This window comes from Geospiza fortis, unplaced genomic scaffold, assembly GCF_000277835.1.
Source record: "Geospiza fortis unplaced genomic scaffold, GeoFor_1.0 scaffold145, whole genome shotgun sequence".
NCBI lineage: Eukaryota > Metazoa > Chordata > Aves > Passeriformes > Thraupidae > Geospiza > Geospiza fortis.
In genome coordinates, this window is record NW_005054362.1 from 3006011 (window position 1) to 3020998 (window position 14988).

Genomic DNA, 14988 nt, shown 5'->3' on the forward strand with positions numbered 1-14988 from the left:
AGGAATTGCAGAGCTGTCTGTCAGGGGTGTGGAGTGAGCATTAAATTGCCAGCAGCAAATTTCTGCCCCCCAAATAAACCTCAGATGGTCTAAATGCATCTAGATTTCTAATCCCATTAAACAGCTTCATGATAATCAAAACACACTGGTCTGTCTAAACCCTCTTCTGCTGTCTAGAAACTTAAGTGAAAATTGTAGGCATTAAATCTGCATTTTCAATTGCTGTTCTTCTTAACTTTATCTTTAATCCAGATCTTATTACTGCTACTGCAGTTACTCACCCAGTCAAGTAACAGCCCTGAGAAATCTGGAGGTTAGCAGTGCTCTAGCAAGTTGTGAAATGCAAAGAACAATTTGCACAATGCAGTGCTAAAGACGATGTAATAGAGATCATCCTACTTAATAGCCTGTTTAAATTCTTGACAACTTACAATAGTAGATCACTCTCTTCTGAATCTGAAGTGTAACTTCTCCTGCATTGTAATTTTGTAGGGAGAAGAAGTGGGTGACAGTTGGCGACACATCCCTAAGGATTTACAAATGGGTACCAGTAACAGAGCCTAAAGTGGATGATGTAAGTATCCTGCAGTATCTTGCTTTTTCCAGATGTAGCTGCTCCTGTTTAGGCAAAGTCAAAAGAAATACTCTTTGATTTTCATTGAGCCTTTAAGCTAAGACTGGTGTGGGTCTTGCAAGCTCCAGGGGGATGTTGATCTCTATAGCAAGTGATGTGGATGGGTGAGTGTGTGACAGTCCCCCTGGAGTCAGCTGGGATCAGTTCTCAGATAACTGTTAAACATGCAGCTGGAACTCAGTTTGAAACCTTTCTCTGACTAACTGGGAGGCAGGGAGGGAGAGTTACGACATGGATTATTTTTCCCCTCTTTGTGCCTGGTGATTTAAAGAAAGCAGCTGGTTTGGAACAGAGCAGAGAACATATTCTATGTGTGCATCACTGCTGTTTTGCTCAAAACCAGGTGGAAAACATTTGACATGAGTGTAGGAGTATCCTGTGGAGCTGGGATCACTTCTGTTAACATGTCCAGCCAAATAATGCAGCAGCACACGCTTCTGTTGTCACGTGTGTTTTCTCTTGATAAATGTTCTGTCTGTGCATCCTGTTTGTGTGGCATAAAAAGAAGTGTAAAAATCAAAGTTGATAGGACTTACAAATTGTTTTTAAAATGATCGTTGCTCTCATCATATAAATTGTAATATTGTGGTAGAGAGAACACTAACCCATGATACCACAGTAAATTAATGACACAACAGAAAACATGTCCTATGTTTGGTACTCTTTCCTTGGGCTGTCATGTGCTTTTACTTTACCTGAAACATGAATGAAGACCTATTTGGAAGAAAACTTCTATATTAATAGATGTGTGAAGTGGTGTTTTTTCAGACAAGACACTGTCATGACCTTGCCTTACTCAGACTCCAAATTTAAGACCTATTTTTTTATTAGGATTGCTTTAACTGACTTTGTTTCTTTCTGTGCTTCAGTTGTCTCACAGATTTCAGGGACTGTCAGAGTTGTGGTAAACCTCAGGGGTTCTTCCAGTGCTTGGTTAGCATCTCACCAAAGTTCCCCCTTGGAAATTGGGAAACCTGTCCATTCTTTCTAGTTGTCAAATGTTTGGTCTTGATTTTATTATTTATAGTACATAGTGGGGGAAAATTGTGCTATCTGTGTGAGAGGGAGTGCAGGGTTTAGGATATTTAGGATCAGGGTTTCTGGCAGTTGTTTTCCTGCTGTTCAGCTGTTCCTGCAGGATGGGTGCTGTGGGACTTGGAAGCAGAATTTCTAAGTGAGCTTCTAGAGGAATTTTCAAGGTCACTGCTACCCAAAGTCAGGTTCTCTATTATGAAGAATGGGTTTATATAATCGTTTCCATGTGCAGACTTTAATTGTGTTTTCTAAGCTATCATCTCTAGGTTGAGGCTCCAGATTTGCTGAAATTAGGACACTTGTTTAAGACCAGTTACACTGGTGTCTTACAGTCACATTCTTTTTATTACAAGTAGAGCCTGTTGTGCAGCTGCAGTTGTTTCAGGCTTGATGTTGGCAAGGTTTCTGTCCTGCTTCTCTGAAAGTTCTCACAAATCACACAAGCATGTATATTTCATATAAATATAGTTTATTTACATAAATTATCCCTACCTGGTATATAAGTACTAGGTAGGGATAATTTTGTCTATTAAATTTTGTTGTGGACATCTTTTTATATCCAATTCCATCCACTCTGAAGGACCAGACAGTATATTTGCTTTTCACTAAAATAGGAGAGTGGTGCCTTCCCCTATTTCAAGTGGAAGTTGTCTTTGATTTTGGTGAACAGAAATTAAATTACTTCCCCCCTCACATGTTGCTCCTTAGACACTTTGACATTTTTCTGCATTACAATTAGCTTGGCTCTTCCTCCTCGTGCTTGTTCTGGAGCCTCACCACTCTGATGGTTAAACCTCTTTAAAAAACACCTGTCAGCCTAAATTGCTCACAGTCACATTCAGTGTTTCTTTTGTGGCAAAAGTGTTCTTTTTACCTTTAAAAAGCAACAAAACCAAACCTGAGGGAGATCATGACCCCTCTGACCTTTCATTTTGCAAAAGTAAAGAATTCCATGTGCTCTCGCCTCTGTTTCGTGCATCAGCAAGTAAAATCTGGCTTTTCTAAGTAAAAATACAGTTTAGAAATAAGCTTAATAATTAAAATAGAGAGGAAAATCCCTCCAGATGTCACTTGTTGAATTTCTTCTGCAGTCTTAGGCAGTATTTGATTGTGGTTCAGTTCCTTCCCTCATTGGAGGACAGTCTCTGTCCAAAAGGGTGGGCTCAGAGCATTATTCCTGGAGTCAGGCTCTGAATTGTCTCCTCAGCAGGCAGGATCTCCACAAGCAGTGCAGCTGCCTCTTTTCCTGTGAGTCTGATTACGTCACCTCCTAATTGCAAATGCTGCATCCCTGAGCAGGCACAGATTCCCCAGTGATGGATGCCACGGTCCCTTCTGTGTTTTCATCTGAGAGAGGTTGGAACCCACAGCTCATGCAGGACTTGTGCTCTGTGGTTTGGGTCAATCTGATTTTTCTTAATCCATCTTTTAGTTTTAATGAAGAAACAGCATTAGTTGTAGAGGAGGAGGAGGTTTCAGTTGAGGTTGTGAGCTGTTCTTACAGAGGTGCTGAGTGGGGAGGGTTTTACACAGCAACGTGGATTTCTCTGCATGGCCATAGTCTCATGTGTGTGTGGTGCCTTCTGTTTTTCAGAAAAATAAGAATAAGAAAAAGGGCAAAGATGAAAAATGTGGCTCTGAAGTAACCACTCCAGAGAACAGCTCCTCCCCAGGGATGATGGACATGCATGGTGAGTGGGAGAAGGTCAGACCCAGTTCCCCTCTTACACTGCTGTGAAAGTGTAAACCAACAGCCTCAGATCCTCCTCTGCTCTGATGTACGGACTTGAACCAAAATGGAAAACACCATCAGATACTCACTTGGTACCTTGGACTTCTCTTCTGTGGATGTACTGACAGTTGTTTATATATGGGCTATGAGTGCAAGGGGAAAAAATTGTTAGTGGAGTTAAATGTGAAAATAAAATTAGAAATATCTACCATTCAAAGCACTGCACCCAGGTGCAGTAATACCCCAACAGAGTTTGCTGCTTGAAGAACCAAAAGACCCAAAGGCTCAGTGGGACCTACCATAATTTAGGCAGGTTTGTACTTATTAACTCTCTTACTGATTAAGGTCAAGAGAATTCTGCAAGAGCCAAGAAAGCAAGCTCTGGTTCTGTGGTGCCTTCCTTCTGCTGCAGCTTGGTGAAATTAACTGCTCAAGAAAACATTTTTTGTTTGCCAGTCAGGCACTATGAGGTCAATTTTATTTCACTTTAATTTTTTTTTAAATATGACTTTTGAGTGTTAGCCTGGTGTTTATTACAGAGCAGCTTGCGCAGCTCAGCTCTGCTTCAGGTTTTTACCTTCTGGGTGTTTGGATAACAATTATGGCTGAGAATGCAGCACTGTTTGAGCTGATAAGAGAGGATCACTTTTTAGTGGGTTGTGAATTTTCAATTTCAGTTTTATTTGCATTTGTGCTGCCTCATGGTTGCTTTTGCAGGCCGACAGCAAGTGAGGTCTTGCAGTTAAAGGAATGAGCAGGGGTTTTGCAGGTCTGGATTAATTTTTCATCTATTTCAAACCTTTTAACTTTTGCCTTGGTCAGATAATTTAATTTTTTAAAGTCTTGATTCTCCCATCCGTGAGGTGAATGTACTACTTGCTTTTTTATCACTTATCACCTGTGTTTTTAACTGTACAATTTCACACTGTACAATTTTGTGATAAACTTAATCTGAATTGACTTCAGGCTGCTCTGGAGAGAGATGGTGCCAGCAGCAGCTCTGTGTTCCTGAAGTCCTTTGGATGGAATGTTGTACAGATGCAGAGGGACGTGGATTGACTTGTATTCTAGTAATTTAATTCATAATATTTTTCAGGGTTAGTTTTCTTTAAGGAGCAGGAACTTCCCTCTTGGTTATCCAGGGATGTTAGTCTGGCCTAAAGGAAGTTCCACCCCAGTGCTGTGTGTAAAATAACAGCTGAGTACTTAAACCACTGTCACAGGGAGAGGGCACAGGCAGAATATTTCCTGTTAACTACAGATCTGTGCTGCAGAGGGTTACTGGGATCCAAGCCTTTGAGGGCTAGAGAATATTCTGGACAATTACCACTTAGAAACTGTTGATATTGGGATTGGATGTTACATTTCACCTTGAAGGGGTTTTGGGTTGGGTTTTTTTTTGACCTTCAGGGCTCAATTAAAAATATCTGCTTATCTGAACATTGGAGTGATGGGTATTTGGAAATTGCAGCATGAATTTGCTCAGCCCTGTGTTACACGAGACTGCCATTTTGGTTGATCTGGTTTACTCATATTACAAAATTCTGGGTTCTTTTGCATCAGATCTGAGTAAAACACTCTTAGTTTTAATGTATAAAATCAGAATTAGATTTTTAGTAGCTGCTTGAAAACTCCTTAGGCTGGTGTGGAAAGAAGTTGGATGTGTAGAGTGAGTCTGAATGATTGGACTTAATCCCTAATGAGCTAAATTATATCATGTGTTATCAGGGAATAATGTGGAAGCGTTCAGGTGTGCTTTGTATCTTGTCAAATCAAACTGGGTTGGTTTCCACTCTTCTGTTCACAGATGACAATAGCAACCAGAGTTCAATAGCTGATGCTTCTCCAATAAAACAGGAAAACAGCAGCAATTCCAGTCCAGCACCAGAGCAGAACTTGGCAACACAAGCAGACGGCACTGAAGTCAAGTCTGACGAAACTCAGGCAGAGGCAAAGGAGCAGCCTGGTTCAGAAGGTGAGCTGGGAGGGCCATTTGAAAGCCAAACAAAAAAAGTTATCCTTTAGTGTGTTATTTATTTGCTTATCCACTTTAAGAACTGGAAAAATAATAATTTGGAAGAGATGGTTTCTGAATTCTCAGCATTTATGTGAAAATGGGCCGTAATTTCTCTGACCTACTGATCTTTCATACAACTGAAAAGGTCACACTGACATTCAGGGGTCTTTTCAGAGAGAAACAAACAAAATACTGGTTTATTGTTCTCAAATCTCAGTCTTGAAAGAATAAATAATTTAAAATCATCTTTGAAATGGCTGCTACCATGTAATCACCCAAGTCCTGGAAGGTATTAGTTTGTGTAGATCTCTGGAAGTTGATGCCTTAGTGTGACAGTAAAATAGAGGTGAGATACTTTGAAATTACTTTTCTAATTTTGTAAACTATAATGCAAGCTTTCTTTTCTCTTAACCCTGCTTGCTACTTACTCAGAAGCTAGCTCTGAGTTCTGTCCTAATTTTCTGAAAGCATTACAAGATTCTATTGCAGTTGTGGACAGATTAAAAATACATGTGGGTTAAGGGATTGTTCTGACCCTCACTCTTTAAATGGTATTTTGGGTAATTGAAACATGCTCTGTATTTATATTCTTGGGAAGATAACTTTCTTTGTCCTATTATAACAGATAAAAGGTGTCCTTAACACCATTCTAATGATTTGGTTGCAGAATTCTTCCCATGCCAAAGCAATTAAATTATGCCCTCCTGATGTAGTTCTTCACTCAGCAGATCCACTGACCGATTTAAATTTAGAACTTTTATCTTGGTAATGCCAGAGTGCTCAAATATGTTAAGTGTTGTCATTGTTAACTGGGGTTAAAATTTGACAAAAGAACCATCACCAAATTGGAATAAATTTTAGCAAATAATACCTTCACTTGCATATTTGGCCACAATAAAGAGTAAGGATTTACTCCTTGGTCTAATATTGTCTGAATCTGCTTATGTGAAGCTGTTGCATAGCATGCAGGTTCCCCTGGTTAAATTTAGCTTCAGGGAAAATCATACCCAGTCCTCTGGATTAATAACCAGATATTGTAAAATGAAAGGGAGACATAATGGCAAAAAATTCGTGTTATTAATGCAGGGGTTTTCAGTCGGTTAAATGCTGTGTTAAACAATTTATTAAACATTTATCTACCTTGTTGTGATCAGTCAGAGCTCTGCAATTGGGACATTATTCAGCTGGACAGGGTTAATGACCTTGCCTGCCTATCTCATGTTACTCCACTGAAATGAGGGAGGTTGCTGTAAGCCACTTTGTGTGGTCAGAAATGCTTAATGAGGAATCAAATAAAACAGGTGGATGAAAGCATTCTGCTGTGTGAACAAGTCCTGCAGGCATTGGAATAGCTCCAATGGGCTTGGTGGTTTCAGGTATGGATCCCCTTGGCCAAAGGTCAGCAGCAGGCTGAGTGTTTCATCAGGAGCAGCTGGAAGAGAACAGCAGTGATGAGCTGGGGCTGGATGTGTCACAGAGAGATGGGAACATGGCCAAGTGCTCCTCAGCTCAGTGGGGGCTGAGAGATACACAGCAAAAATCAAAACTCAGATTTCTTTGGACCCTTGGGACTTGTTTCTTTATCAGCATGAAGATGCTTTTGTGATGAGACATGGACAGGAAGAGGATTCTGCCCGAGTTCACTGAATGTGATCTTTGAGATGCTCATGATGGGCATCACTTTGTCTGGAATTCAGAAAGGCTTGGGATGTTTTTTTATACAGTACACCACAAAAATATCCATTACTCATTGGTTATGGCATCTTCATTAACCAAATCTGTCCAACAGTTTTGTTTGATCTTGCATTTCTCTTCACATGGAATAAATTCATATAATCTTTGGGTCAGGGATCTAGGAATACATTTTACATGCCCCTGTCCCCTGTTTAAATAAATGGGTGCTTTAACCTTGAGTCTTCTGTAAGTCTTGTTTTGAGAGAGGGAAGGGTTTAAAAAAACAACCAACCAACAAAAAACCCAAAACAAACAAACAAAAAAACAACCAAAAAATCCCAGTGAAAGCTGGAAGCAAGTAACAGCTATAATAGGCTTGAGGAATTCTTCACACCTGTCCACCAGAATTAAAAATTTAGTTGTTAAGCTAGTTAGCTGAATTTAGAAGGTCTATCTCAAATATCTTATCAAGAAAAAAAAAAAAAGTATTTATACAGGTTTTTAGATCCATTAGTTGTAGCACTTCAGCCTTTTGTTTCTGGTTTGAAGGAATTCCCTTGCAGTCCAGACTGGTTTGCTGAGGGCTCAGACATCCTCTTTGAGGCTGTGCAGGAGCTTGGCTCCCTCTAGGGTCTGATCCCAGGGTCTGTGCTCCAGCAGCAGGAAGGAAAAACTCAGGCAACAGCTGGGTTGTGATCCTGGAGTTTGAGCTTAATTCATCATCTTTATACACTTCTTATGTGTGTTTTCATGAATGGTTACAGTGTGGGTGAAATGGATGTGCTGGGGATGTTGCTGATGGGAAGATATCCTGGAAAGCTCCTGCTCAAAGCTTTCATCTGTTTGCTTATAATTACTTCTTGCCATTTCAGATACCTCTGATGAACAGAATTCACAGTCTTCAATGGAAAATTCCATGAATAGTTCAGAGAAAGCAGAAATTCAGTCCTCTGGAGAAAATGATTTAATTACAGAGGCATCTAAAAACTCTCAGGTAACTTTAAATGCAATAGGCTGATTGCATGGATCTTGGAAAAGTTTATTTTTAGTTAAAAGCAAATATAAGGAGGACAGTTGTGTATTCCCATTAATTTCCAAAGTGAGGACAGTAAAGCAGCTGTAGAGTATTAAATGTGCCTGTACCTGGTTTTGTGGTCCAGGTAACTGGCTGCTTGAGTCTCACAGAATTGGAACAGTAAAACCAGATTGGTCTGATGGATTTCCTGGTTTCTTAAGCCAGACCATGTTTTTAAGTGAATATTAACATTTTACATTAATAAATTGCTTGGAACAAACCTACTGGACCTTTTGAGGACCATTCAGAAGTAGAACACCTTCTATAAAGGTAAATGTTTATGGCAGTTAGGAGAGTTAATTTGTGGATGTTTGGGTGTTTATTTACTCACTGAAACACTGAAAAATTCTGGGTGGGTGGGAGGAAGAAATGATCCTTGCAGTTGTGCCCTTCTGAGGGCAGGACAAGTGCAGATCCTCAGGCAGAGCCCTGCTCCTCCTGCTTTTCCTGTGGGTCCTCCATCGAGGCTGTTCCTTGGAATGTTCACTGTGGGGTTCAGCCTGGAAATAGAATTTTGCTCCTTGTAGATGACAACAAGTGCAAAGATGCTGAGGTAAGATGTAAGTAGAGGAGTGATTTCAGGCAGCATTGGGACATGTTCTGGCATCCAGGGATGCTTTGTCTGGGACACATCACACGCTGGGGAAGTGTTTGTTTGATGTTTTTGGTGCCTGAACTTCAGTGCAATGATAACGTGGCTGTTTTTCTTTTCCCCCTCATTAAGGACTCTGAAGGAGTGCCACCTTCTAAAAAGATGAAAGTAGAGGCTTCCCAACAAAATGTTGAAGAGATTTAGACTATAGATTTTTCTGGTCAGTTTTTATGTAAGGTACATCAGTGGGCTTAATTATAGAACAACCTTACTTAAGCATCTTCTCTTGGATGAGGACAGAACTCCTAACTTTTCAAGTTACCAAGCAAAAATCCAAGAAAGCCTAACAAAGGTTTAACTTCTCAGACACTGAAAACTTTTTCCTGTGAAACAAACATTGAGAACTTTTAAGTTACTGTCTCTGAATTGGTTGGAGTAAACAACTCAGGAGGGGTCTACGCACTGTTTCTAAAGTCAAAATTACAATTATGTTGCTGCTGTATTTTTTTTTTCATTTCTCTATTTAACATTGTAAGATATTTAAGGATGGTACAGGTCAGGTATTAGCTTTCATGTGAAGTTCATTGTTCTGGCGTGATGTCTGCTTTTGTTTTGTGCCTTGTGTTCTGAAAACAGTGCTAACTTTTAAAAGTTGTTTTGCAACTGTCTCCTTTGCAAAGTGGCCTATGTTTGCATAATGCCATGTAGTAAGGCTTTTTTTTTTTCTTTTTCTGTTTGGGGTTTTTGTTTCGTTTTTAAGTTTTAAATCCCTGGTGCTTAAATTTTTAAACAACTACAAATCAGGAAGCCATTTTCACTCTTGGAGTCCAAGGAGAAAAAGGAGCTTGATATTTTATTTTAGCAGCTATAGTGGAGATCTTTTATTGAATGCATGGCATTCGCAACTGTAAATTTGGTCTTCTAAATACTTAACTTCATCAGAAGTTAACATGATCTGTTTACCATTTATAGTCCAGATCTGAATAGATATTCTAACACAGGCACTTAAAATACTTAGTATTAGGTCCAGATCTCTGTACTGGGTACAACTTGCTTTACAGGAAAGTTCCACTATGTACATAAATAGGATCAAAGGGATTGATGCACAGTGAGTTTATTTTCAATTGGTCTTTTTTGATATCATGTTTTCACTGAACTGGATTTCATTGTACTGTTTCATGATGAGATGTTTACTTCTATGTTCCAGGAAAATACTGTATTGGGGAGGGGGTTCCTGATTCTCTTTCAGCAAGTCTTGTAAATAAGCCTTGTTGTTTCCATAGTGCAGTTCCCAACTGCAGTTAGGAATGTTCCTTCTCTTCCAGTTAACATTGAAGTGTGCTTATGCTAACTGAACTAATGGAAAGGCACAAGGTAGGTGCAGTTCCCCTCAAATTCCTGGCAAGCAGAAGTGTGGAACCATCTGCATCAGGTCACGAGGGTCTGGTCTTCCAGTGGTATTTGTACTTCCAGGGAATAACCCCTGATCTCCCACTTCCATGCACACACATCCATCCACGTGTCCATCCGTGCTGCTGGCTCGGGCCCTTGCTCTGTCTTCTCCTGCTGTGGGAGATGGAATTTGCAATTTCAAATACCATCTCACAGCTCTGGCAATGGTTGAGTGTAGTTTGTAAGCTGAAAAACTGTAAATACTTTTTTAGATGAAAAAAAAATAAAATAAAAAAGAAGTTGCTTCCAGTTGATAAGGTTTTTTCATAAATTAGGTTTGTGAAGCTTATATAGGTCTGAATTCTCCAATAGTGAAAATGGCTTGCACTTAGACTACTGCATTACGTTTGCAATTACCACTTTATTAGGAAAAATAATGAGGAACTGGGGGGAGGGAAAAGGGGAGGGAGGAGTGGGAAGCCAATACTGACCTTCCATAAGATGTTTGTAGGATTGAACCCCAAATAACCTATGACACTCAATTTTTCCTTTATGTTGAAATAAAACATTTTGGATTTTAACTGAATAAAATTTGATTGCAAATCATTCATGAAAACAGCGTGCTCCCTAATAAGATTTTGGGATTTCTGGTCTGATCATGAAGTCCATTAACATTCTGAAAACAAGGAAATGAGGAGCCAAAAAGTGAATTTGCACAATATATGCAATGAAACGGTAGAATTCTCTCTTGAATTGTGTGTATGCCTAAAATGTGGATAACTGGTCCATGATGATTGATTTGTATGTATATTACATTCAGATTTAAGTGATATTTTGTGAGAAGTTCTATTGATATATTAAATGGGCAAATCTAGAAAGATTCAAACTTTTAAATATTTTTGATTTACTAACTTTTCATTATTCTTAATGCTAAAACAAAACAAATTGATGCCACCTTGGACAAGTAGTCATGTTTACTAATCCCTCCCTTCAGGTGCATCGCAGCAAGTTTTTAATTTTCATTTTGTAGACGTTTCCAAGGGAGTAAATAGACTTTTCATTTAGGAACTAATTCCTGTACTTTAGGAAGAAATAAAATATATAAATAGCACTAAAAATACCTCAAATTTTTCATTAGATAGAAACATTTATTGGCATTATTGACATCAACCAGGTTTAATTATAAACTTCCTTTTCTCTCCTGTGGCTTCTGCTCAGAACTGTTCATTGTTCTGTGGCTAATGATACAAGGCATCATAACCATCTTCCTAGAGGCTTTATTTCTGAGGTAGAAATCCTTTATTTACAGCTTCTACAGAATGCATTCAGATCTTTTATTTTAACCAGAGATTCTAGTGACAACAGACAACTGAACAAGCAGATAGATTTGGGTTCCTTAGACCTGTTATTGTCAGTCTCTGAGGGAAGAGACTTTGACATTATCTGGTATGAAGAAATCCAAAATAGTGTATAAGACTGTTATTAGTCTTTTTTTGAAGTGCCTGATAACATTTATGGGCCAACGGATGTGATTGAACACATTTTAATGCCAGAAAGTACAGATGGGACCAAACCAGAACATGGAATTCAAATCCACTGAGGTTTGAAACCAGATCTAAATCCAGCTTTTTTTGGCTTGGACCTATCTCTACCCAAAACTTGTTTTATGAACTCACTGTAAAAGGGTTTATTGAAAGCATTGAGAGGTGGAGCAGGAGGAGAAATGTAATTTTTTTCAAGATGACTGAAAGTTCTCATACAGCTGATGTTTTAGAAATAGTGCAAATATCAAGAAGTGCTTCCTCGCTACAATGCTGAATGTTGGAGCTTCAGTTACAAATAAATAAATAAAATAACAAAAAATATGAAAAAAAAAAAAAAGAAACTAGAAAGCAAGCAAGTAATTTATTTGAGTTTGTGGAACACGTGGGAAGGCCTTCCGGATAATCGATTTACTCAGCCAAACATTTTATAGCAGAACTATTCCTTGGAATTTTTATGCTTGGGAAAGTAGTTGTTAAACATTCCAAAAAGTGCTGGCACTTACAAAACAACAACAAAAAAATAAAATCAACAAGGCAGTATAAAATATCGGTTTTGGGTGGCTATCTTCATACATAAGCATTGTCATGTTTTGGAATGTTCTTTATCTCTAAGGGCCTGTTAGAAGGTGTAAAGAATTTTGTTTTCTTCAATACCTAATCGTTTTCCATCTTATGATTTGTGTGTGTGTGTTGTACAGCAGTATAATTTTTCACTTATTTATTCCATCGGTAGTTATGGTTTGTACAATGTACAATGGTTTCATTTCAAAATAAAATAAAAAATCACAACATGAATGCTGTGTGAATAATTTTTATCAAGAAACCTAATCTCAGTTTGGTTTGGTTTGTTTTTTTTTTTTAATTTGCAATAAATTTCTGTTTTTATAAATGGTATTTTTAAATGTGCATTCTCTGGTGTTGTCTCGTTTGGTAACGTATAAAATGATCCACCTTTGAGAAGTCCAAAGGTGTCTTGATAATTGTGTGGTGGGGCAGGGGCAGGTGGTGCTTGTAAAAACAACAGATATGACCAGTGTAATTACAGCAATCTGCAGAATAATTTGGTAATTTAAGATAATTCATTTACCAAATTCCTCGTTTGGTGCTCGGTTAATGTCTTGTGGTACCTTAAATTGGAAGGGGTAGGGAAGGCAGAATGTGGAAACGTGCTTCAGTTTGGAAACAAGCTCGAGCCCAATGATTGCAAGGGTAAAACTCCTGAGGAGTTTTGGAAAGATTCTTTACATTCAAGATGGATATAAAGTGTCCAGCTTATTTTTAGTGTTCAATGTGCTCTGTCCCAAGGTGGCCTGCAGTTCCACAGGCAGCTGGACTGCCCTGCTGGCTCTGGCTCCCAGCGGGGCAAGCCCCAGCCTGCTCCCACCTTGGCTCTCTCACATTTACTGGGGTGCTCGTAACATCCTTAGCAGCCCCTTTAAACTCACTAACCTGGGAAGGAAACTGGGTTAGTTTGGTTTTTTTCCTTCTCCAGATTAGTGAATTAATCCAGGAGACATGTATCAAGGAGTTCCATACGGGGTGGAACTGGAGAGAGAGGAAAGGACAAGTAGAAGCAAGGCTGTAACTCAAGATGGGTCCCAGAAGGAAAGGCCTCTGAACAGGTAAGGCTGGTGCCAGGGAGAGAGCAGTGGCAGCCTGGAGCAGGGCACAGCTGGAAGTTGTCCCTGTGGTTTCCTGGGAAGTTGTCCCTGTGGTTCCCTGGGAGCAGGATGGGCACAGAGTGGGGCAGCCTGGGCTGGACTCTTGCACTCAGCCCAGCCCAGGCTGTGTGTAAGATCCCTTGAACTCTTCCCCTCATCAGTATGGAAATGCTCATCTTCCTGTCTGTAGATTCGGGAGGATAATCTCACCACTAAGTGGTGTGGAATACACTGTGGGCATTGAACAGCTTGGATGTCTCTGTTCACAATGTGTATTGCAGTTGAATTCCTCCTGGGCTAAAAGCCTATTTCAAGGAATTGTTGTTGTTCCTTGAAGGAACATCATCAGAAACTGGTGGCCTGTGTTTCACCTTGAACTGTGGATTGATGAAAAACAGTAAGAAAAGGCATACTCCAAAGATGCTGTGGCCTCTGTTTCCCTTTGCCTCCTGGAATTCCTTGCTGTAGAGTCTTGAACTGTTACTGATCATCTAAATGCTCATCTTAAAAGGGCAGAGCAAGAGGTCTGTCTCCAAAATAAGTGGGTTTATTTTAAGGAATAAAAGCCCCTTTCCTTGCATCTGGCAGAAAAAACCTGAAACTTGTAGCTTAGAGCTGCTGCCCTGTCTTTAAATGATGGTGTACCTTGAACTCTTCCTAGAAAATTGCACTGCAACCTAATGGTTTTATTTTAACAAGTTACCTATATTTTCCTGCAGGAGGAAACACTGGCTTGCTTAGAATTTAGCGAGGTCAGTGTACAGGCTGTTGTTTTGGAAATACTTTATACAGTGCTGCTACTGATGTGATTTTTTTAGCTCACGATTAGTTCTTAACAAACTACATGGAAGACTTCTAATAGGTATTGTTAAACTGTGATTGTTGTTTTGAAATGTTTTAAATTTTTTTGTACTTAGAATATTCTCAGAATGCCTTGCTGGGACGCTTTTTTTTTAAAAGCAAATTTTAATATAAGATACCAATAACCAGATTTGAAGCTAAATATGACTGGCCTTTTCTTCAGAATTTGAGTCAAGTATGATGCTGACTAAGAGCTGAATGCTAGTTTTGGTTTTTAAAGATCTGAGACAGCTCCCACATGATGTGGTCATTCCTTACTGTTGCTTTCATGTGTGGGGAAGTGTTTGACCTACCACTCCTTCCCTAAACACAGGGATCAGTCTTGATTCCATTCTAATGGGGAATGCCAGATCATTGCATGGGCGTAATTGGGATATTGCAGGGATATTGCAGGGATGCCTCTTCTTGCCCAAGACTTGCTCTCAATCTCTTAAGTCCCCCTTGATCTTATTTCTGGTTTAACACACCAGAAAAAGTAGCATGTGGCTGTTGAATGTTTGGAAGCTTCTTCCCTCCTGAGGGTGGCTATGTAGAAGAGCCTATTTTTTCATTTTAAGTGTGAGGTCCTATAACTGAAATAATATATGCAATTTAGTATAAATGCTTTGGAATGTGTGTCCTAGGATCCATCTACTCCCCTGGTCCTGGAGGTTTGTACTGCAGGGCAAGTTTGAGATCTTTTCTCTTGACTTTGTGTACACATACATATGTGTATGGGGTTTTGTGCTGTAGGATGATGCTCTCTCCCCACACCGGCCCTGTTGCTATGCT

General features: G+C 39.4%; 1 protein-coding gene across 1 annotated transcript in view; it reads left to right on the forward strand.

Annotated features, from left to right (window-relative positions):
* The window catches only part of BCL7A (BAF chromatin remodeling complex subunit BCL7A), a 15594-nt gene extending 3104 nt beyond the window's left edge, over positions 1–12490 (forward strand). The window contains exons 2-6 of the mRNA XM_005424025.3: positions 493–574; positions 3264–3360; positions 5209–5376; positions 7965–8086; positions 8892–12490. Coding sequence (XP_005424082.1) covers positions 493–574; positions 3264–3360; positions 5209–5376; positions 7965–8086; positions 8892–8963 — 541 coding nt within the window. The 3' untranslated portion in view covers positions 8964–12490. The remainder of the gene's footprint in view (positions 1–492; positions 575–3263; positions 3361–5208; positions 5377–7964; positions 8087–8891) is intronic.
* Positions 12491–14988: the final 2498 nt, after the last annotated feature.